This window comes from Phasianus colchicus, chromosome 1, assembly GCF_987193195.1.
Source record: "Phasianus colchicus chromosome 1, bPhaCol1.hap1.1, whole genome shotgun sequence".
Classification (NCBI taxonomy): domain Eukaryota; kingdom Metazoa; phylum Chordata; class Aves; order Galliformes; family Phasianidae; genus Phasianus; species Phasianus colchicus.
The window spans coordinates 34,175,651-34,200,733 of record NC_143436.1 but is presented as its reverse complement, the minus strand read 5'-3'; the positions used below and the strand labels follow the sequence as shown (position 1 = coordinate 34,200,733).

General features: G+C 42.5%; 1 protein-coding gene across 3 annotated transcripts in view; it reads right to left on the bottom strand.

Annotated features, from left to right (window-relative positions):
• The window catches only part of SRGAP1 (SLIT-ROBO Rho GTPase activating protein 1), a 139,118-nt gene extending 114,405 nt beyond the window's left edge, over positions 1–24,713 (bottom strand). Inside the window, exon 1 of one of the 3 annotated variants that reach the window (XM_031589527.2) lies at positions 24,434–24,713. In XM_031589527.2, the coding sequence (XP_031445387.2) occupies positions 24,434–24,500 (67 nt within the window). In that variant the 5' untranslated portion in view covers positions 24,501–24,713. The remainder of the gene's footprint in view (positions 1–24,433) is intronic. The other 2 variants (XM_031589528.2, XM_090138322.1) reach the window with 2 other exon arrangements.
• Positions 24,714–25,083: the final 370 nt, after the last annotated feature.

Genomic DNA, 25,083 nt, shown 5'->3' with positions numbered 1-25,083 from the left:
TCCATGAGTGACTATGAAAAAACCAAAGCAATTCTCTTTCAGCTTTACCTAGACTAGAAGTTAAACACGACCAGGGCCTGAACAGTTCACTGATGGCCTAATTTCCAGTCCCAGGATGCTGAAATGAGTCAGAACAGTCCATCTATACACGTGTCTGACAGGTTTGAGTGCTGCAGATAAGTGATGAGACCCACAGCAGAACTGCCTGCAACAACAGCTGCTGAAGCAGCTATGGCTATTCCCAATACTTACAAAAGCTGATTCCACTTCTCAGTGCGGCAGCAAGGTCTCAATTCAAGTCACTTGAGCATCAGTCCCAGCTCCCTGCTTTCAGGCCTCACAGATCTGCAGTCCACAGCCTACAGAGGCCAATTATTTCTGTGCTGGGTTTTAAATTTGTGAAATATGTATTGCTTGGCTCAAGAACATTTATTGCTTAGTCTAGCAGCACCTGTTAGAAAAGAAACAATAGGGAAAAGCTTCTGCCTGAGTCATATACAGCATAAAGTACATTGACATCATGCTAAATGCTGACCAGCTATGAGAAAGGAAACTACCAGTCTAGAAGCTGCCCTCACCCCACCCCTGATCAGGACGCAGCTTCCAGGAAGTCACTACTGACAAATTTAAATGATTTACATTGTTTGCCTAGGGATCATTTGCATGCAGTACACTGTAAGAAAGGAGAAAAATAACACTCATTAGAGCACAGCCCTAACAAGACAGCAGAAAGCCTTGACAAATGAAGCAAGGGGACACTGACTGAAGTCATTAAGAACGACTGGTTGCTTAGGTGACCCTGCTTCAGGTCAGTGTCAAATTCCTTTTGGTTCTTTCAGAATCATGAAAATCATCAATATTCATCTCTCTCCTGGCAAGAAGTCTCATTCTTTAGATTCCCCTGTTAACTGAATAATCCAAGCAGAAGAAAGTTGGAAGTTTCTTTCTGGAACAGCCAGACCCACCCCTATGCAAACAATTTTCATCTTATGGGAAAAATATTTCTCCTTTGCCGTTCCATCTTTGGCACAGGAGTATTTAATTCTAGTAACTGCAAGCCAAAGTACATCGCCAGGTTCAATACCTCTCACATACAGAAATATACCCTTTGTAACTTAAACCTGCCTGGCTGAGACATTTCATGTAGCAGCAGACTGCAGGGCCAGATGAGAGGACAAAACGAACAAACAAACATTCATGTACTCAGAGAGCTATGAAATTCCTGGGGCAACAGGCCATTCAGAAGTCATAGAGGGCCTCCGGGGGCTGAAAAATTCCACTACAGCACATGAGTCTAACCAATGGACAGCTTCTGGTAGGATAAAAAGGACAACAACAACAACAAAAAACAACACCAAATCAACAAACAAAAAGCCCAGCCTACTCTCACATCCTAATATTGAAGTACAAATTCTAAACATTTGGGGGTGAATCACTGAGCTAGTCTCCACAGAGGCCTGATATTTCCTGTCCAGGAACAAGCATCCATTTCACCACAGTGGTCACTTGAATTTTAAGGGTTCCCTTGCCAGCGGTAAGCTGATCTGTCACAGGCCACAAAGGATCCTATACAAGAGAAATCGGCTTTATTGCTTTTCATTGTTCTTTCAGGCAAGAACTATTTTAATCTTACCAGAACCTTCACAGGCTGCCAACAAACACAGACTGTTTGTATGGAGACTTTCAGCTCATCATACCAGAAAAAGAGGAAAATGGTAGTTAATGCTTTGAAGAAGCAGTTCTGTTTAAGGACAAAACAAAATGCACATTCACATCATCAGTAAGAATGGCTTGGAAGATTTACTGGGAACACCGCAAATGTTTAAGCATGAAGAGCAAGGCCTGTGGTACCTGGTCAGTCACATTAGATAACCCAGAGAGACAACTAGCTGAACTCCTTCAATTTGTGAAAAGAAACCTTAACATTTGAGGATTAAACATAGAAACTGAGCAATTAATGCCCCTGATGTTTTTAACAGTGTACAGTCAAAGAGATTTTCCTCTAATGGAATTATAGAACAGAAGCATGCCTTGTTTAGCACGTTAACAAGCTTGCATTTACTGATGTCAGTGTTAGGCCTCCCAGTACTGCCATCATCCACATAATCAATGAAAATAGTTTGCAAATGCCACTCTGGTATTAGTCAGACAGCGTTATTCACCCAAGGAAAGATCTCTAAGTTTAGGAATAAGAGTAGCATTTTTTAGCATGGAAACTGGTTTGTCAACAGCTATTCTTCTCCTGCACAAAACCTTCAATAATGCCAGCTTGGAGCAACAGTAGACTCATTTATTGGCGGGAAAAAAAGGCATCCCTTTGTACCACCAGTTTTGTGCCCTTTCAATAGCAGCTCCGGTGGCAGACTGGTGTGGACAATTGCAGTGACCATCTGTGACCATGAGATAGTTGGATAGCTGCAGGACTAACTTAGGTTCAACATCACCACATCTTACCCCACTGAGTCTTTCATACTGCTTTGAAAAACTTAATAAAAATGGATACATTCAGAGCTGAATAAAAAGAGGTCTCAGCAGGCTTGACCCTAGATCTAAACAATGGAACTGTAATGCCGGCACCATTGTAACAACATGACAGATGTAGGTCGTGCTAGCTTTCATCTGTAGCTGTGACTGATAGCTTGATATTTGCTGACAAGACGTATAAAGTTTCCAATTTCATTTGGTTTGTAGGCATGAATTTCTAGGGCTCAATTAACATGGAAGATGCACAGATTATTATTTTTTAGATTTTCTTTTTGCTCCCAGAGAAAATTCTTGCAAAGATAATAGTCAGTGCATGTCATTGGGACGCTCTTGTCTTAAATCCACCTTGCAGAACTTATTTCAGAATTATTCAGTACAAGATCAGTTTAAAAAGCTTACAGAGGAATATCATTAATATCAAAAGAGGTTCATTAACAAAATTTTTTTCAATAACTATGTACAAGTACTTACGTGACTGCTTCAATATTTAATCTAAGTTGAATTATACTTAGTTAATTAGCTCTATATATCCATCCATTCTAAGCACACGTTCTCTGTTGGTACATCAGCATCGCATATTCTGTTCCGTTTGGATCAAGGAGAGAAACTGATTTTAAATTGGAAAGCTAGGGAAAACCAAACCAACCAAATCTAGACAGATGACTTGAAGAACAGTCACTGGGAGTTTTACAAGCAACATTAATCCTTCTCAGGTCTTCCAGAAAGATCCAACAGCAGCACAGCCAGCTTGTGTTTAAGCTGCCCTGGTTTGACAAAATGCTTCCAGAAGAGCAACAAACACTCACCAATACATGCCAGCCACCAGTTCTAAGACTGTACCCCTGGTGTTTGGATGGGTGAGCAGGGGAAAAATTGGCAGACCATGAATCAGTGGATACAAAAGGACATCAGCAGAGCTTCCTCGGTCTTCCATGTTCTCCAGTAGGGAGAGTAAGTGGTGCCACTTTGTACAAAAACATCTCCCAGGTTGAAGGCAAGCTTCAAGACAGATAGTAAAAGACTTGGGCAGCTTTAAGCAGTTAAGATCGTGGAAATATATTTGCACTTCCTAAGAAGGAAAAAAAAAACCACCAACAAACAAAAAGGTTCTTAAAAATGCTTCTTCACTGTGTGGATGACTGAAAAATGGAACAGGTTGCCCAGACAGGTTTAAAAACTTCCTCCTTCGGAACCTGAATCTCAACTTAATTCAAGCTGGTGGCAAGAGCATTGGGAGGCAAAACCATCTCCGGCCAACCTAGCAAGGAGTGCTTTGAATCTGAAGCAACAGGAGAATCTTCAAGCAGAAAAAGGAAGATGATCCAGGAAACTACAGCTCATCCAATTTCACTTTGATCTCAGGGAAGGAGAAGCAGCAAATAATTCTGAAAGTTACTTCTAAACATAGTAAAGAAAAGAAGATAATTACAAACAGTCAGTATGTATTCATGGAAAAAAAAAAAAAAGAAAATCAGGCCTGACCAATCTGACAGTCTTCTAAAATGAGATGACTGGCTTGGCAGATGAAAGAACAGTGAACATTACCTTGACTTCAGTAATGCTTTCAGTACTGCCTCCTACAATATCCTCATGGAAAAACTGATAAAAGTCTGAGTTAGATGAACAGACAGAGAAGTGAAGTGAACTGAAAACCGGTTGAATTATTGATCTCAAAGGCTTGTGATCACCAGGATGAAGTCCTGCTGGAGGCCAGTCATGCAACCCAAGGAGTAATTTTGTAGCCAGTACTGTTTAATATCTTAGTAGCCTGGATATTTAATCAGAATGTTCCCTCAGCAAGTCTGCAGATGAACAAAATTGGGAAGAACATTTGATACGCCATGATTGTACTGTTATTCTGAGGGACTTTGAAAGGCTGGAGAAATGGATAGGAACTTCATAAAGTACTATGAAGACAAATGCAAAATCCTACACCAGGGAAGGAATAACCCCAGGCACCAGTACACATATGAGCCAGAATGAAGCTTAGAGAAAAAACATCTTGGGGATTCTGGTGAACACTAAGCTGACCAAAAGCCCACAACATACCCTTATGGAAAAAAAGCCAACAGCCTCTCAGCCTGCACGAGGAATTAATGCAATGCTAGCAGATAGCACAGGTTGATCCTTCATCTCTACCAAGCAATGGTAAACCACATCTGGAGCGCTGCATCCAGTTCTGGGCTCCCCAGTACAACCAGCATACTAGAGCAAGAGTCTCCAGCAAAGGGGACACAACGAAAATTAGAGCACATGAACATCTGACATAACAGGGAGGCTGACAGAGATGGGATGTTCATCCTGTGAAAGAGAAGGCTCAAAGGTATCCGAATGATGTCTATAAAACATCTGATGGAGACTGGGGAAGAGCAGCACAGATCACTGAACCAGACTCTACTCATTAATGCCCAGGGAAAGGACAAGAGGCAATGGCCACCAACTGATATTCAGAAGAAAAAGAAAAAAAAAAGAAAAAAGAGACACTCTAGACTTACCCTCTCAAATTACTAGCATCAACCTCACAGAGGTTACCTTACTCAGCTTCCTTTTGACAAACAAGTCATGGTCAAGCCAGGCAACAGCAAGAACAATTTAGCTGCACATTCTATGAATGCAACAAAATGTCCCTGCCTCTTTTTAGAGGTAAAGGCTCCCATGTGCCAGCTGAGGTCGTTCCAAGGGGAAGAAGGACAACAGCCTTATTCTGCTAATGAATTACTTGTATAAGATCCAGCAAAAGGAAAGCAAGATGTGGGTCAGAGCATTCAATTTTTAAAAGTTCTCAGTTTATTGTTATATATCTTTTGCATCTCCACAAGCAAGATGCACTGCGTTCTGCACTTTAAACAGAATTTTCTGTTTTTCCATAAAACTGGAATGCTAATATTTTTAAAATAACACAGAATAAAGTTTTGACCAATGAAGTTCACATCAGTTACTTAATACAAAAGGCTATGCCTTTCCTCTGCAGAAACCCAGCCAAAAGTCCACTGAAATCAGTGCCAGCTTTCTCCTGAATTTACTGTGCTTTTATTAAGTCCTTCACAGAAACACTATGGATTTTGCTCTGGAAAGTGCTGTCTAGATATAAATGAGCAGGAGGCTGTACAATACTAAAGAGATGGGTAATTAGGAAAATGGAGCATTTTAACCTATGTCGGAGAGTTCTTTTGCCCAAATACGGAGCAGAATCAACAGAAAACTATCCCAGAAAACAGCTGTCTTTTGTCACTGCTGGATTTGGCACCCAAACTGCAGAGGGCATAGCACAGAAGGCCAAAGCTTCATCACAGCCATCTTTTTAAGGTGCTCTTTTAAAAAATTCTTTTAAGAGAGGGAATTAATGTGTTGTCTAATTGCATGCAATAAGCCAATAAATAAGACATAAAAGCAAAAGAAAAACTGTTTCAAATCTGTCATGCAGGCTTTTTCTCACCAGTGACTGAAACGAAGACTACAGTTTGTATTTTTGCAAAGGGTCATTTCAGTGACAAGTTAAGAATCCTTTGAACCTACTGAATATTATTCCTTCAGTCCCAGTCTTAAAATTTATTGCACACTCACAATTTGCTGAGACTGTGTGAACAGTCTTCAAGATCTCTGCAACAAAGAGCAATGTGCACCCCTGAAAAGGCCAGAAAAGATTTACTATCATACTTCAATGTTTAAAAAAAAAACAAACAATTGCATTGTATTTTAACCATATAAACTATTCACAAAGATGAATAAGGAGGAATGCAATTACAATGCATGTACCAATGTAAAAAAAAAAAAAAAAAGCATAAACAGACCACTATTAATTTTACATTGCAATATAGGTATTTCATGTATGAAAAACTGAAGTAAGCAAGAAAAACTCCAAACCTAATCACTGAAAAAGCTGAAAAATATTTTCCTAAAATATCTTTTCTTACTCAGGAATGTGGAGAAGGAGAATCCTATTTTAAGAGTTTCCAGAGTAAAAATTACTGGTTTATTGTAAACTTGGCACTTAACTTTGTAAACAGATGTGCTTCTTCCAAATTTCCTCCACCCTATCCATTGTTTTATTTATTTATCTTATTAAATGCAAATTTCACTTACACAAAGCAAAAAATGCCATTGAAACTCCTATCCAAATCAAGGTTTCTTTGTTCTATTGTGAACCTTACTTTACTGCACAATACCATTACCCAGAACAATACACATTTAAAACCTCTAATGCCCACAAGGGAGAGAGCCCATTTGGAGCTTCGAAGTGGATAAAGCAAACTGGCCTGGGGACAAAATATTGTTTAAAAATGTGTTAATCTACACTTTCCTCTTGAATCTAAATGCTCTCCACACACCCTGCACTCATTTATCTTTACTTTTCCAATGTTTTGTATACTTACATTTGCATGCAGCTGCTCATGAGGTTGTGGCAAGGGTAGAAGTAGAAACCAGAAGAAATATTTATTCAGAAATAGGTGTAGTGCAAAAGTACACAACACAACTGGTACTAGTACCCACAACGCTGTTGTAAACAGAAGGATCCTCCACCAACAGCTTTATTTCTCAGAGACAAGAGGACAAGACACGTAAGACAGCAGCTTTCTAGACAGGCTATAGCACATAGAATTGACATCAGCATGGCAAGATAAAAATGACCAGAAACACCAACTCAATCACAATAAAATCACAAGCTCCTTTTCCAGCTCAGCCTTCCAGGAGCCTATGGCTAACCAAGCTATTTTTCCTGCAGAATGACAAAGAAGCTCAGAATCAGTGACATCTGTAAATTCCATAGGCTCTGGAGCCATTAACTGCAAGTGTCAGGTCTCCACACACCTGCTTGTTAGAAATGTGCAGATATCTACAGAACTAGTGGTGCTCCACAGGGAAATACCTTGCAGCTCCTTGTGCATCTCCTGACCAAACATATTACCTTCCCACACATTCCAAGCATGGTTGGAACACAAACAAGTGTGCAAGTAGTAACAAGATGGCACAAGCAAGCGGAGTCCAGCCGTACAACACCATCTGGTCACTGCAAAGAGTTGTATTGGGCTGTGATGAAGAGGGGCAAAAGGCAGAAAGGAAGATTTTGCTCACTGAAAAAAAGTAATAATCATTAGAAGAACAACTTGGCTCACAGCTTGCCCCAGATCCTACCCAAACCAGCTCTCTAGATAGAGGCAATTCTCATAAACTCTTTCTGGTCTATGGTTCTTGGTAAGCTGAAGTAAACAGGGCCTGACTCTTTACCAGATGTTGGCTTGGCCATGACTGCCATTCCCAGTTATGACCGAAAAATGAAACTCACAATGGCGTTGTGGTTTAACCCAGTAGGCAGTGTCTGTTCAAGGTTACAGAGCATCTTGCCTATAGATTCAGGGACCTGTGTTAAAAATAAAAAAAATTATCACTTCCCAGTTAGTGATCTTTGTTTTACACAATATTCAGCAACACCATCCCATCACCAAAGTGCTTTCCCTGTGAAAATATTTAGGGAAATAGCATGCAACATCTGTACAATTCAGCAACCTTCTTTCAAATATGAGCACAAAGCTTTTAAATATTTACATCTCTATTGTTCATGATGCAAATATCATTCAGCTCATTCACTGTTCTACAGAACCTTTATTCCATCAATATTGCAATTTCACAGCTAAACATATTAATACGGTCATAAATATTCAGATTATGTAATAAAGGCAGTGGAAGCAGCCAATAAAATGCTGTTAACGTTCATTTATAGCAGCTGGGAAGGCCTTGCCAAATGTTGTTTTACATAACAGGTCGTGATGCTGTGGCTACACTAAGCCTTCTGATCACTCTTCCTTTATCTGCTATGATTTTGAACACAATATGAAGCAGCACAGAGTATCCAAAGGATTTAGAAGTCCTTTCAAGCACACCAACATTTCAAAGGTTTAAAAGATTAAATATCAAAAAGTACCTTGTAGTTACCACACTTGTGCTTTTGCATTTTAGAGCATGGGACCAAAAGCAATGTTCACATCACTTTTCTGCATTAGCTCAACAATTCATTGCCTGCAATAAGTTTTAAAAGTGACCTTATTACACCATACTTTGATTGAGCTGGATGTACAAAAAGGAGAACAACATTCTGCAAATTTAAGAAATCCCCACTGCAGTTTTCAGAAGGCATCCTGAATACTATTGAAACATTCTGTAGCATGTGTATAATCTTTGCAGCAGCCTAAATTAATTCTGTCTTGTGAGCCATATCTTCAACAGTTGACAGTTCTTGCTTTGCTTCAGTGTACTTATTCACTGTTATGCTTCCTTTGTTGTAGTCCACTGTTACTCCCACGAAACCAGGATTCCCAAAGCACGGACAGAGCCCACCAGCTCTCACGCAAGCACCAGGCTGGCACGTGGGCACGGGACTAGGTCAGAAGATTTGGCTGTGTGAAGTGATGACTCACAGTTTGATTAATTCATTTTGCATATTTCCATGCCAAAATTAAGCCCAATCCTGTAGACATTTATGGAGGTTAAGAGCCCTGGTGAGGTCAACAAATTCATGCACGTAAAGTAAACAAGGCTGTGCATAACAGGACACACAGAGCAGCTACTATACTGCTTAGAAAAGCAATACTGCTTCATTCACTCCTCTAGCCCTGCGTTTGTTAGCAACTATTCACAGCACTGAATGAACTGCAAAGCCTAATGCTTTAACTGACTGAAATCCTACAGCAGCAGGCCTCAAGCTTATCCCGTAACCAAGGCTCATTACAGAGAGTTGAGATGTCTATACATATCTACACTCTCCATCAGTTGGGGCAAGCTCCAGCAGTGCCCAAGCCACCAGCTAGAAAACCCCAAACTGAAATAAACAGGGCCTGACTCTTTGCCAGATGTTGGCCATTACTGCCATTTCCAACTATGATTGGAAAATAAAACTCACAAAGGTGTTGTGGTTTATCCCAGTACGTAGCTAAGCACCATGAATTTGTTCACTCACATGGCCCCCACCAGCGGGATGGGGGAAGAGAGTCGGAAAAACAAAATACAACTCACAAGTTGAAATAAAAACCATTACTAAGATAATAGTAATGATAATGATATACACACACACACAAATACACAGAGGAAACAAGTGATGGACAAACAATTGTGTATCACCCACTGACTGATGCCCAGATATTCCCTGATCAGTGGTTGCTACCCCAGCTGACTCCTCACCATTTTCAAGCTTTTTTACACAGTGTCACAGGGTACAGAATATCCTTCTAACCAGTTTGGGTCAGCTGTCCTGGTTCTGCTCCCAGCTACTTGTGCTCCCTGCTGTCCTCTCAATGGCAGGACACCACGAGATGCTGAGAAACTGAAAGGTCCTTGGCTCTTTGCAGCACTGCTCAGCAACTAAAACATCAGCATGTCAGCAACACCGTTTTTCTCCTAAAGCCAAAACATAGCATCATACCAGATGAAGGTAATATCCATTATGAAGGAAAAATCAATTCTGTCCCAGCTGAAACCAGGACAAAAGGAAAACTAGTTTCATCAATACTCATTCAGCTTTGTTAAGTCTGCATCAAAATCCAAGACTACCTTCAGCCACCTTCTAAACTCCTGCAGACTCAGTGACTCTCATCAGTGCATTCTGTCAAAGATCCCTCTTCACTTCAAATTAAATGCACTTGACCAAGTTAAAGAATAGTTTTGTCCCAGTCTTGGGAAGGAAAGACTCAGTGTTTTTTCCACTGTCATGTCTATTTGCACAAGAATACAAAAGGTACTTTTACCCAAAATCTCAGACTCTTGAGATGAAGTTCAAAAGAATAATTCCAGTGTTATAAACACACTGCAATATGAATAATGACCTTTATGGCCCCAGTAAGTTATCTGAATCCCCAGTACACTATAAAAGGTGCAAGTTGTAACATAAAAAAAAAATCTCTCCTTCAAAGCATCTCACAGATAGGCATATACACAGGGCAAAGGCTCCCCAAAAGAAGTTAATCTCATGGTCTCACATGCTACCGATATCTTACTGAGGAAAAGGTAATTTCAGAGATGATATCTAAAAAAAAAAAAAAACACAAAAAACCCCAGCATTTGGGGTTAAATTTGTTTTCAAATCCCCTAACACAAGCAATGCTAAGAAAGAAAAAAAGCCACATAGTGTAAGAAGGGCATTTGCTTCAAGTCTAATGTTACAACTCAAAGATCAACACATTACATGAAGTCCAGGAACTGAACTTCCCAGTAGGTCTTCACATATATTTATCTTCTATTCACAGTATTTTTAATATGCTTCTAAGCAAAATTCTTATCCAGTAGGAACCATTACTGATTCAGGATGCATTACCTCCTCATTTAATACAACATTCAATTACAACTGGAGGAAAAAAAAAAAAAAAGAAGTAATCAAATGAATAAGTCTATAAATTAATTGGAAACTTGGTGGCACGCAGGACAGAACTAAATACAAATCATTCTTTCCAACACAATATATGCCAGTGCACAAATTCAGAAACACACCCAAAAGGTCTTAAACTCCCTTTCAAAATTAAGTAAGGAAGAATGTGGACATTTCCCATCTCCTTGACTGATTCTGAGCTACAATGCTTTGCACACAGCTGTTCAAACAACCTGGCTTCATCACAGAGAGCTGAACTAGTACAAGAATGGGCATTTTAATATACCCATGTAAAGCCCAACATCTTTTGGTGCTCTGGCTACCTGAGGTGCTGCCTGCTGTCCAACAAAACAGCTCTGCAATGGAAATAATCTGATCAACCATCATGATCAATAAAGAGGTGTTCAGTTTTCTTCTTCTTAGAGCTATTTAACTGCATTTCTTACAAGTGTATTAGTGGCTCTACAACCATTCAGCTTATCAATAACCCCAACATACTCATTGTTGTTTGATTAACAACTGCAGATTTGCCTCAGCAATATCTGCAAACCCACTTCCCTTTTTTCCTCCTTAAACATTAGTAGAGATAACTTTCTAACCCCCCCCCCATCCCCCCCCAAAAAAAAAGCCAACAAAAAATCACCAAGAAAAAAAAGCACTACTCTTCACAGATATAAAATAAGTCAGGAATACTTATGTGATAAGTTCTGGTGGCTGCAGGAAAGCTGACTGCAAATCTGCAGCTCAAACAACCAGAAAGTAGAATCACCATGTGATGGATCATCAAATATGCTGCATTAATTGAGTACTGCAGAAAGAATAACCTGAGCAAAGGTTCATGCAAACAAACATTCATTCATGCACTTTTTCAGCAACTCTGAATAAACACTTGTTCATAGAGGTAATCTTTCAGAGATTGCCTTACACAGCTGTAATTTATTAAAATAAAAATCCATGCAAAGGAAAGGGTTGGACTTTTTTTTTTATACTGTATGATCAAGTGCAATAGAAGAACAAGGTATTCTCTGAATTCCCCTTCCAGATAAATGAGTATTCTCTCTTCAGAAAGGCAATGAACATCTTTTTTTTTATAGCTGTTTCCCCTTTCACCTTTTTCATTCGTTAAAAAATTAGAAGAGAAATGCACACTTGCTGGAACACACAGTGAAACCCATCTCTTCAGTGAGTGCTTTAACCACCAGGCAATGGATTCATGTTCACCCTGTAAATAATTAAATATTCATTAAGTCTGGGGAAAAGCAGAACAGCTTCACCAAACAAGAAAAGAGGGGGAGATTTGTCCCTAAATACTCCATTACCTCATTCTTGGAGCAGTCACTTGCAATATGGGAGATCTGGGACTCAGGGCTCGACACTGACTAAGATAATAGCAGTGAGATATGAAGACAGATTCCTTATGTGAATGCCCTGATCACCAGAAAGGATGCACTGATCAGGCTCCTAACATCACAGTATCGTATGGATTTCCACATGGCCCAGCAAAAGAAACTTTAACACTTCAGGTCATCGCTGGTGGCAACTCGGATTACGTCAGGATGGGGCCAGCATTATCTCTTCCCTCTGCCAGCTGGAGGCAAAGCAGCTTCAAATCTATAAATAAAAGGAACCTACCCTAGAGAGGCGCTGTGCCTCACATTATAACAGTGTGCAGAACAAACATGTAGGCCTGTATACACAGTCACATAAACATACCCACAAACACCTCTGCAGTGAGACAGCAGCTAAAAGGGAAACTAACCTTGGCATCTGAACAGCAAACACCAATCTAAAATTATTTTATGGATTTAATTCCACAGGATACTTTCCATCCTATGCCTCTTGAAGCCCATATGGAAGAGTGTGAAAACTGCTGTGGTCGCCTGGAAGTCTGCTCCCTCCAACCTGAGCCAAGACTTCCCTGGTTACACAGCGGCCATCCTGCAGCAGTCAGGAAGCAGCACAGAGCTCCACAGAGCTGCTGGCCAGCTGCCTGCCTGCATCTCCTTGACCTGTCCCACTGCCTTCCCTTCTTCTCAGTAATCTGCTGCATTGCCAGCCAGGGTGGGACGGGTTGGAAGAATTACCCTTCAGTTCTGCTGCCTGTCCAGAAAGGTTTCCCAGGGATGCTCTGAGATAGAAGCAAAAGCCAACAGGCAGATGTTACGTGTGTTAGCTACTTGTTCTTTGCTGGCCAGTTACCCACATTCTTTCACTAGCCTTGAAGTGTTCCACGCCTCACTGCAGCGCACTGCGATATGCATAAATTGGGCCAGATTTTTTAAAAACATTTTTTAGTCTCATAACTACAACATAGTACAGTTTTCTGTAACTGTGTACAACCAGGCAGAGCTACCCAAAATTCAGTATTCAGTTCCCTGTGTTCCGCTCCGTTCGCAGGTAGAAGAAGCACTGCAGCTTGACACAAATACAGACTTCCTCCTTATCTCCAGTTCTGTCATTAACTTTTTCATATTTTTCTTCGCTTACAGTACTAGAGACATCTCTGCAAACGCATGCTTTGTGCCTCCCTAAGATGCCTTTATTCAGAATGATTAACATGATAATGCCTTGGCAGAAGACACCTGAAGCAGTGAGGAGACTCAAAGGGGGGGCTGGAGTAAAACCAGTAAACCCCCCAACTCTAAGATCTCCTGACCTCCCAGGTCCAAAAGAAACCTGAAAAGGTAACATTCTCATAGTCACATTTTATCAGTTCTGAGGAGACCTCAAGCAATCCTCCAGTATTTAAAGACCTGCAATAAATCTAGAGAGGGACTTTTTGTTAGAGAATAAAGTGATAGGACAAGGGGTAATGGCTTTAAAATGAGAGAGCTGGTTTAGATCAGATAAAAGGAAGAAATTCTTTACTCAGAGGATGCTGAGGCACCAGCAGAGGCTGCCCAGAGAAGCTATGGAAGCCCCATCCCTGCAAGAGATCAAGGCCAGGTTGGGCAGGGCTTTGGGCAACCTGGCAAAGCAGGAGGTATCTCTCCCTGTCCATGGCAGAGGGCTGGAACTGGGTGAGCTTTAAGGTTTCTTCCAACCCAAACCATTCTGTGACGCACGGGTTTTGGTTTTAACAGCAGTTTGTTGATAGACAATTGACCATTTGGATTTCACTTAAATGACCACTCAGGAACTTCAGTCAGGTATATGGAACAGGGTAGTTCAAGGTACTCTTGGCTGTTTCTCAGTTAAGCCATCTATCAAGTCTGCGTGGGGATTCCATCCTCCTCCAGGTAAGGTTAAAGAAAGCAACAGTAGCATTCTACAAGCAGCACAATGTCTGACCCATACCTCAACATCATGGCACCAGAAGTGGCTGGCAATTAAAGGATTACAGCAGAGTCACTGTAATCCGATGAGCCGAGCTGCTGATGCGCACGGACTGCTCTCAGCAGGCTGCCTGGGGAAGAACGGAGGCAGGGCCGCACAGACTGCGCACAGCAGGCTGAACCAAGGCAGGGCTGCATGGACTGCTCATAGCAGCCTGCCAGGGGAAGAACTGAGGCAGGGTGTGTGGTGGCTGAAAGCTCCCCAAAGCAGCTCTGGGGGAGCAGCCCTGAGCAGGTGGCTCGCCATCCACACCGGGCTCCCCATAGATTCACACAGTGCATCTGCTCACATTCCATGTTTCACTGTGGCTTTGAGGAGAGAGCATCTGAGATCAATACTTTTGTTCTATTTTCTGTCACGCTATTACAAATGTCACTAATTTTATGCACTGTTCTTTGGAAATTGGGAAGGCACCAATATACAACAGCAGCCTTAAGAAGGCACATAATACATACAATCCTATTACATTGGTTCTTAACCTCAAGTAGTCTGTTGGGAAGCAATGCCATTATAGGTTAGGAAAAAAAAATAAACTTCTTAAACATGCCACTACCTCCTTGCAACACAGAGCAAACAAGCTAGCTTTCTGTGACATAGCTGGGTCTTCATGGAACTGGTGCCATTTATGCCAAGAACACAGACACCAATTTGCCACATGCACAAAACACCTATTAACAGGAGTTTATTCATTTTCATTTCTACTAACCAACAGATCAGGGATTTGCAAGAGAAAAAGCATGCCGTGCCATCAAAACACAAACAGCAATGCTACAATCTCAGTATGTCAAGAACCCTGTGTTAAGGTACAAACTTTTTTCTCTTTAGCATACATTTCAAATGTCTCCATAAATACTGTCAAAGGATGAAGAGTTATTTTCTGCCTGTCAACTTAATCATACATGTTTTGGTATAGAGGTTTGTACTGCAGTCCATCTAGGAAGCAAGAACAACAATGACTGGGTGCACCACAAAGCTAGTTAAAGTTAACAATGGAAGTCTAAAGGTGTTTGGAATCTGGAAGAAAACAATTATATGTCTTCTTTTTCCATAATAATGATAATAATAAATAGAATATAATAGTGATAACTGAAGTCCTTTCATTTACTCTACTATTTTCCAAACAGTAATTTAATTGCTGAGTTAGTTTCGGTTCAGACGCCTGCTTATCTTAGTACTGAATGAACACCTTTTTTTTTTTTCCTTTTAAATCTTGTCTCTGACCTAGCACTTAAGATTGTTTATCCTCTCTACACTTAAAAAGAAGCAGAGGGGAAAAGCTGAGAGCAGCAAGGCTTGAAAGAAGACAGGTTGTTGAAAGAACAGAGCCATACAAGAGGTATCACTGAATGTTATTAGACTTCTGTTGTACTCTGTAAACATGAGCAGACTCTTCTGCTTTTCAGGAAGCAGATACTTTGAAACTGGCACGCAAGAGACTGATCTTTTACCATATGAAAGTATAGACAGTGGAAAGTGAAAGGGGATCAGCACATCTCCTTATTTAGTTTAACACATGGATAGAGCAAAGCAAAAAGCATGCGCTAATCTACTTGCAGTGAGTCCAAGCAGCACCTTGAAGACTTCTGACAGGACACAGCACCAGTGAACTGCTGGTAGATCCTACACATGGAGCAACTCAGATGAGTAAGCCCTGAGTCAGTTAAGCAGTCTGGACAGTCCGTTTACATGAATGTGCAGGAGTCATTTTTGCTTCCCACAGCAGCCAATTATGTGAAGGGTTGCAGTCATTACTTCCTGGAAGTCATCGTTCAGTAAGTCAGCTGTACTTGCTTCTTATTTTCAGTATGGTTAACAAGAAATGGTACACCATAAATGTAGCATTCCTCTATAACTTTTGCAATATTTATTATACAATTTTGTATTTTTGTATAATTTTTGTAATTTATTTCTATTTTACAATCTAAAAAAGCCCTTTATTTTGCACCAGAATAAGGTGGCTCAGGAGACTCCATTTGAAATTCAAACAGGTTTTATCACTCAATAAGTAACATAGCAAAGTTAACAGGGGTAGTTTAATTGATGAATGCATGATTGTACTTCAAAGCAAGTTTTACTGGAACTTTTCCTAAAAAAAAAAAAGACAGGCAAAAAAGAATTTTGTTCCCTTTTCAGCACTCTGATTTAAAAGCAACCTTCAGTCCCATCTAACCATGAATACTACGATCAAGGGAAACACAGATCCATACACCTGAACAGAGTCCTCATTACAATCAGGTCAGCTGCACTGTCCTGCACTGTACAGAGTTAGAAACTAATGACACAGGTCATCCAGAACCCATTTCACAGACATGACTATTACAGTCAGGTCACAAAGCACACACTTCCTCCAAAGCACCTTCTGAGAGATTTTTTTGCTTTGCTAATGCTTATTTTTCCTTGAGATTTGTCTGACACAGGAGGCTGGGTCCTTTTCCAGCCCAAATGTTTCAAGTGAAAGACCACAAAGGGCACTTCCTTTTCCTACCTGCAATACCTGCGTCAGGAGCACGTACCTAGAGCTGGGATGATTTGATTATGCCATCCATGAACTAAATCAAGTGTTTTTTTGTTTTTTTTTTTTTCCCTTCGATAGAAGACAAACTCTTACTTACAATGTCTGTTCTCACTGACAAGCAGAGAGCAACATTAAGCCAAGGCCAAGTCTATACACAAAACAGAGCATTAGATTAGCATTAGACCAGGATCAACACTGCACCTGTGAAATTTGCAGTCAGGAGGATTCAGAAGCTGTCCCTAAAGCATTCACATTTATTACTTTGTTTTTAAAGAGTAGCATTCCAGGAGTAAATTCTCAGGATTTCACAGTATCTGATTTTTAAAGCACTGTTGGAGTAAGTTCTTGCTGGTTCAACTGTTCACCCTGCAATCACCATTCTTGTTCTGGGCTCACACTAACTGTGATAAGTGCATGAAATGCTTCCTGATGTGTTAGAGGCTTTTCTACTGAGGGCTGTTCTACTTGTTTAGGCATTCATTTCTAGAATCTTAATCAACCCCTACTAGTGCTTTAGTTTTCTACCAGATGTTTACAATAAAAAACACTAATCAATTAACTTTGCATTTAACCAGGAAAGGGTGTTGTTCATTAAAATCTGCAGAAGAAAACAATACTGCAAATGAACAGGAGCACAAAACCCATTTTCCATCTATTTGAAATCTATTGGAAATTGAATATGGAAAGAAGAAAAAATCATAGATAGCTTTCTGGTAAACTTCTTAGTTTATGCAAATTAGTTTCTAAGGCAGAACAAAAGTAGGATCAAGTTGTGACCACAGCAGTGCTAGGATGCTGCTAATGGGGACATGATTTGCTCAGGGACATGATTTAGTAGAGTGTTGTTAGGGTAGTTTGGTTAGGTTGTGTTGGACTTGATGATCTTTAAGGTCTTTTCCAACCTGAGCAATTCTATGATTTGGTTGGGGTTATCCGCACAATATTCTCACGCTTTCTGCAAAAAGATGGCACTGCAACCTCAAGATTTATTGGACACCTAATTCTTCTAATAAGGTAAAAATCAAGGCTTTCAGTGGGTTGTATGATGTGAGATTGAATACTGCACCCTGAAATTCATACAGCGTACGCTTGGGAAAAAGTCACATGAACAGAGAGAGGAGAGGGAAGGGAGTACTGAAGAGATTTTCCTTTTTTGGTTACTGAACTGTAGGCAACAGCAAACAGCTCTGGGGTACGAGCATTTCACTCTGGACAAGATGAATCACTGCACAGAGCATAGGTAAAACGTAACAGATCACCTTTAGCCTGCCTGGTGGCCACAACTGAATTGTGACATACTTGCATGTCTACCAGAAGGTAATTTCCACAGGCAGCAGAACACAGCGGATTCCTGAGGAAGTGGTATCTCAGGATTACTGTTTCCATTACAACAGATCAAAGAGAATTGTTTGTCTTGGAGTACTCCCACAGGAGCAAACCATCATACAAACTGCTACAACAGCCTACAGTTGTTTAAATCCTGGAAACAAAGGAAAAAGAGCTGTGATAACCAACTCCTCTTGTTTTGGTCTCCAACACAGCCTTAGTAATGTAAAAAACACACAACAACCAGCTTTCCTGTACAGACAGCTCTGCCTCTTGCCCAGAACACAGCCCCATGCTCCCAACAGTCTCCCTCACTGCTACACCCTGCACAGCCTTGCCTATTCCCACTAACACAAAGAAGTAGTTCTGTCATCCTTTGTGCCTCCAACCACTGCCTCTGGTATTGGCATTTCTCCTCCTCCTGACGCACACGCAGCCCCACCACCTCTCACCCTTCAGGGTACCTGAGAGACAGACAATAGGACAGCAAAGGATGTGAAGGAATGCCGGGCCATGGGCCACTTGCAGCTCATGGACTGCATAGCAAGGAGCCAGGCCTGGTGGGCTTCCTTAGAGACTCACAGCAGGTCCCAGAAAAGTCTCAGAAAGGTCATCAGCTCAGTAGCTGGCAGAGCAGGAGGAGCAAGTGACAGGGAAAATGCTGCCACAAGAATGAAATCTCCAAAAAGCAGAGGGGGCAGCACATGGGGAGCAAAGAGAGCAATACTAATTGCCTGTGAATGAATGCAACACCAAACACAACTCCAAAGCCATTTTTACCCTGTGAAAGCCAAGCAGTAAGAGCAGATTAGACTTTAATAAGGATTAATACAAGCTAAGGTAGTACTAATTTCCACTACAAAGATCAGAAAGGTCACATGTGGAGTAATGAACCAGCAAGATGTCACAGCAGCTTGAAGAAGACCTGAAAAGTACCACCACAGGAGCACCTACTGGAGACCCATCCAGATCCATCTATGCTCTTCCTGATGTCCAGCCCTGTCCAAAGCAGAGATCAGACATGACACACCATGGTCAGTGATTTCCAATAGGCTGTATAATGATTAGAAGGGGACTTCTGGAGCCTCAGCAGCACTGACCTGCTTCCTTCCAATGCTACCATCCATCACTCTGACTGACAGGGAAAACAGTTTTAATAACAGGCAAAAGCCAGCCCAAGAGAAGTTTGAAGCAGAGAATAAGATGAAATCTGGACCCCACTGCATCTTACCACAGCCATTTCAAAGCTATAAGTTTAATTTTATTATCAACCGGTACTTCAGTTCATAAAAAAGTGACCAATAAAAGATAATGGCAGGAAATTAAATGAACCTTAGCATGATTTAGAGCCTTATTCTGCAATAGTGCAACTGCACAGAAAGTAGATTTGGAAAGGAAAAAAGCCCTAAAGAAGTAATCATAAATACATCCAAACTGCAGCAGATGCAAAGACAAGTTAAACCTTTCTTAGAGAGAATAATGGAAAAAGAAGTGCAGGTACAGACAAATCTAACACATTAAGTATACATTACGATCAACATTTTTCCAGAAAGAAATACTGGTCAGAAAACCCACTCATTGCTTGTCCTTTCATGTGTGCTATAGCAATTAGGATTTCATTCACCTTTAAATTCGATTGAAATACTAAATGTAGTTTCACTGCAGGACTGGGGAACAGCAGCAGCAGTGCGTAGTCAAACCAGGAAAAAAAAAAGATCTATCTTCATAATTATTGGTCATGTTTTCAAAAAAGGTACCAAAAAATGAGCTTGTTCCTTAAATACTAGAAAGACTAAGAGATCTAAACATCTGAAATTATTCCTTCATGACCTTTGGGAAGGAGGCTCTATACAGGGTTACCCATCACACAATTTGCTGCACAGTACTGAATTAAAACAAGTTCCTTGGATTGTATTCCAAAACATCTATGAGAAAGCCAAAAGTATCAAATATGAAGTCTGTTCATATTATGACTGAACTTCTTAAACCTGCAGATACCTCTTCCAAATGCATATCCAGCTACAGTCACTGATGTTTACCCAGAGAACTCAAGATTACATCCTGTAGAGGATAAGAGACCAGTAGAAAGTAGTGGGGGAAAAAAATAAATCTAAGGACCTACCCTCCCTTTTCTCTCTCTAAAATACATATAACTTCAATTCATAAGCAACATGGAAACTAATACCCATTCCAAACAAGACACCAGTTATTGGGGCCAAGTTCCTTGACCAGAAAAATTTCTACTGATCAAATGATATTTGACAAGCCTAAACTTTGGAAACTGGAACTTTGAAGTAAAAATCAGGAATCATCTCCAGCATTATCTATACCTTTTTTTTTTTTCCCCATCACATTTTTCAAAGTAGTGATTAGACAACTTTACTAAAACCTCAACACAACTTCAGTTTTACAACTCAGCCTTCCTCCAAAAGATTTCTGATGCTGTTTTAGTTCTAGATTGCTTTAATCCAGAACAAACTGAAAATCCCTTTCAAAAGCCTTTATTTCTGTTTTCCTTAGAAATGAACTGGCTATTTAATACAGAGTTGCAACAAATTAGTTTTGGTGGAAAATAGGTGTTTTGTTCAGGAGAAATCTATATGCACGTCAATCCTAGGGAAGCGTTCTTTTTCACTACATTGCTTTAGGATTTGCCTTCTAAAAGGAGCATGTTTCTATTCAGTCACTTCCAACTGTAAAAGGAAGGTTGAACAAAGGAAGTGTCTCAGTAGCTGTTCTCTTAGTCCTTTTCAGTTGAAGATATGGTTGGGTAGGAAGGACAAAAGATTAACTCTAATTGTCTTCAGCAGTTCAATCAAAACAATCACCTACTAGACAGGCCCAAACTGCACACGCTTACCTATTAGAAGCATGTTTCTCTTGTGGCCAGTTCTAAGTCTTAAAAAAGTAAACATTCCAATTTAGCATTTGAATCACCTGTAGGCTACTGAGGAGCACCCCCCGATCCTCTACTACTACTATGTATTTCTTCTCTGGAGGAATACATTTCTGTAGTGAGTCAGGTATTCAAGATCTCACTAGCTCACTACCCTCCATTCCTGAGATACTCACAAAGACCTCAGAAGATGCTCTTGTATTTGTTCACTGCCATGGATTGCTCATTAAGTTTACTAACAGACAGTATTTGACATTAGCCATACCAGGTTAGGCCACAGAATACAAAAGATAGGATAATATAGTATAACAAGGCTAACACAGTCAATTGAGTCAAGAATAGCTTCGAATTAAGATATGCTGTGTTTAAATCTATGCTCTGTATCAGAAGGGTAATGCTCCAAACTATACCACCAGTCTTCTGCTTATTTAAACAGGACTCTTTCCTTCCTAGCTCCAGACCTACCACCGCTCCCTATCTCCATTCAGCTTCATGGCTGGAAAGAAATATGCCTCCAACGACTTCAGAAGCCCTATAAAATTACCACTTTCCTTAGAAAAAATCACATGCAATTGACAGTCTGAATGATCAGAGATATTTTAAGAAGCTATTTTACTCAGTAATCCAATACAGCCTGCACATTGCCCAAGCCACTTTAGAAATAATTTAAGTCATTCCTCCAAACTGTCAAAATATTCTTGAATAAAGAAGCTCTTGATGCTTCTTCTAAAGCTTTTGCTTAAAAAGTGGAACACTGCTGAGAAGTAGGTGCTTCAACAAGATTATGAAGCAACAAGGTCAAATTGAAAGAGAAGCAACTCAAGACAGCTCACTTTCACATAGTAAGGAGTTTCAGAACCAAGCAGCACTTCCCATCTGCCTCTGTGTCTTTACAGATTAAGATACCCACATTGTCATAATTACCCTTATATCCTCCAAAACAATGGCTACAGGTATCTATCTATACAGACCTAGCTTTAGCATTGTGACATCCTAAAGAAATATCCCTCTGCCTCCTACACAACGTGCAAGGAAGGGAACACTATTCCTTTATTTCTAGAGTTGGTCTAATTCTTGACAGAAGTTAGACTTAAAAACAAGAATGTTGAAAAAAGAAAAAGAAAAAAGCGCAGTAAGATATTCAGCCCACAAGTCAGAAGCATCTTGTCTACACATGCTTGACACACAGATATACAGTTCCTGTGCAACCTCCATTAAAGCAACAGCCAACCTACTGGTACTGCTATAGGAGTACCCAAGGAGGCCAGTTTTCACCACCCACGGATTAGGCAGAACAGTTAACATCTGTTACTCCTTCCCATTTGAGGAGTTAGGAGCAAATAAGCTAGGTGAAGAATGGCACTGTTAACTCCTTATTTCCAAATCCAGAACTACATGCATGCTCCACTACCCATGTACAAAAAGAGGCCCATTTTCCTTCAGTATCAATACTCAGACACCTCAGAACAAGATTTACAAGTGCACACATAGGGGATATGGTTTCTGAACCACACCAACAGTGGTGCACTGTGTCCTAAGCCGTGTGCAAACTGGTAAAGTGTTAAGGGATGTGCTGGTGCTATGCTCCCTCACATGCACTTGTCTAAAGGACATCCAGTGGCCAGTTAGCCACCAAATCGCCACGTCTCTAAGGCAACCAGATGTGTCAGCAGGAAGCAAACCACTAGCCAAGGTGAATCCCAGAAACCACAAGCAGCAAAAGCCTTCTGGCCACACCCTTTCTCCTATCCTCATGCATGAAAGCCTGGCAGCATGCAGGGACCTGGGTTTCCTGCATTTACAGTCTCTTCAGGTTACCTAGCTGGCTAATCAGGACTGATTCTTTAGCCCCTGGCTTCCCAATATCAAAAAGATTCTCAAGGTATCATGCAAAGGCATCACAACTTTGATGTGTTATCACTGTGCTAACATCAAGCAGGATTATCCCTTAATACAAAGAGTTCTTCAGACATGAAAGAGCATTGTAGCGATACCGCTTGAAGACAGAGCAGTTCTGGCTACAATTTCCAGCCCAGCACATCTTACCAAACAGCTGCTCACCAACAACCTAAGTGGGATGGTCAGGACAGACTGTACAGACCCCCACCGAGGAGCAAAGAAAGTCAGGGTTCCTACCTAGCCATGTTTACAAATGCCACTTCCCTTTGCAGTTACAATGGGGGACTATGACACCGAAGGAGGGAATGGTTATCAGAGGTGCTTGCTGCCTGAGTCTTTGTTGTTCATGAAATGAGCCGGTGCACTTCGCTGAAGGGCAGAGTGTTTTTTTTATTTTTAAGAAAAGAATGGCTTACAGAGCAACTAGCTATAATAATAAACATTGTGAGCCCGTGACAATCGTGTTAGAAGGAGCAGCCTGCACACTCTGCAGAGGGGTTCGGATCATGAGCATTTTTCCTGCTCAGTGAGGAGGACAAGCCCGATCCATCTCCAGAGGCTCATCTGCCTCAGCCCTTCCCAGCAGGCACCCAAGCCGTGCCTCGCCAGCCAGCTCAGAAACCCCTCGCTGCCCACTGCCTGGCATCTCTCCTGTTTATTTTAAGCCTAAGTCTAACCCCGGACCCAAGAAGCCTTTCATAGCTGACAGGTATTCACACATACACACACACACAAAAGTTAAGCTTGGAAAGAAGAATGAAAAAACTACCACTTTCAGGTAAAACAACAAAACCGCAGGAATCATTTGATCCCGCAAGATCGGTCCTTCGAGATAAGGGGAGAAAAATGACGGTGGGGTTACAGCAAACCCACAGACCTCCGAGCAGCGGAGGGGCCGGGCTGCTCCCGCCCAACGAAGGCCCGCAGCCCCGGGCGCTGCGTGGGGCGCGCTCCGTCCCCGCACCTCGCGCACCGGGAGCAGTTGTGGCGGGGCTCAGCCCGGGTACAGGGAGCGCACCCTCATCGCTGTATAACCGGAGCCCGGGTGGAACGCAGCCTTTTGGGTGCCGCGTCTCAGGTTCACACCCATCCCCGAAGTACGAATTTATTGCCGTTCGTGCCTTATGTAAGCCACCCGCCGACAGTACCGGGAAGAAAAGCCCCGAGGAGCTGCCACCCGCCACTTTCTCGTTCCCCGCTCCACGGAGGGCTCCGCAGCGGGGAAACGCCGCGCACAGAAAAGCAGAGCCGGGGCTCAGCCGGCACTACTCCGGCACGACGCCTGGACGCGGCGCAGCCCGGCGGTGCGCGGCTGAAACACTTCCTGGGATGGCTGGAAAGGCTCATTCAATACCCGGCGATCCTTCTTTCGGAGCCACCCGGCGCAGAACCACAATCCCCAGGGCTGGGTGGGGGCAGCCTGGGGAAGGGGCACGGCTCACCATTGTCTCTCGCCTCGATATCGCCGCCGGAGGCGTTCTGCGTTCCCCCCGACGGTACCGGCGGAAGGGGCTCCGCCGCCGAGCCCCCGCCGCGCCGCCGCCCCACGAAGTTCGGGCAACAGGCACCGGGCCGGGCCAACCTCCGCAGGCCGAGCCCCGAGGCCGGGAGCCGCGCCGCTTACCTTTCACTTGACTTTCATACTCCGCTATAATCTCTTTGTCCTTTTTGAATCTGCTCGGGGTTGACATTATCCACTCGCTTCTTCCGCTTCTCCCTCTTCTCCTCTGCTTTGATTATTATTAATTATTAATCGTTATTATTTTCCGGACGGGCTCGCCAGCTGCCCCGGCTCGACTCGAGCCCGAGCGAGCGCGGCGGAGGGCGCTGCCCCGCGGGAGCGCCGCCGGCGGAGCGGCGGCGAGGCGGGAGGCGGCGCTCAGACCAAGCCCGGCGCGGGCACCATCGCCTCCGGCAGCGCCGCCGGCAGCAGCAAGGCGCTCCGCGGCCCGGGGCCGCCGCAGGGCGGGGCGGCGGCGGAGGGGCTGCCGGGGGGCACCGCTTCCACTAGGCGAGGGCGGGGGCCCGGCGGCTGCGCCCCACCATTGTTACGCTCCTCGCGCACCCGGGAAAAAGGAAGGGAAGTAGAGCGCGGGCGGAGGGAGGGAGGGAGCGGGGAGGAGAGCTGGCTGGCGGCCGCGCTCGGCCCGTACGCCAGAGGCACTGCTTACTGCCGCCGCGCTCGCTTGGGTGGGGACTCGGGCCGGCGCTCGCCCCGCCGCCGCTATCCCCGCGCAGCGGCGCCCAGCGCACGGCCCAGCCCCGGCGCGGGGC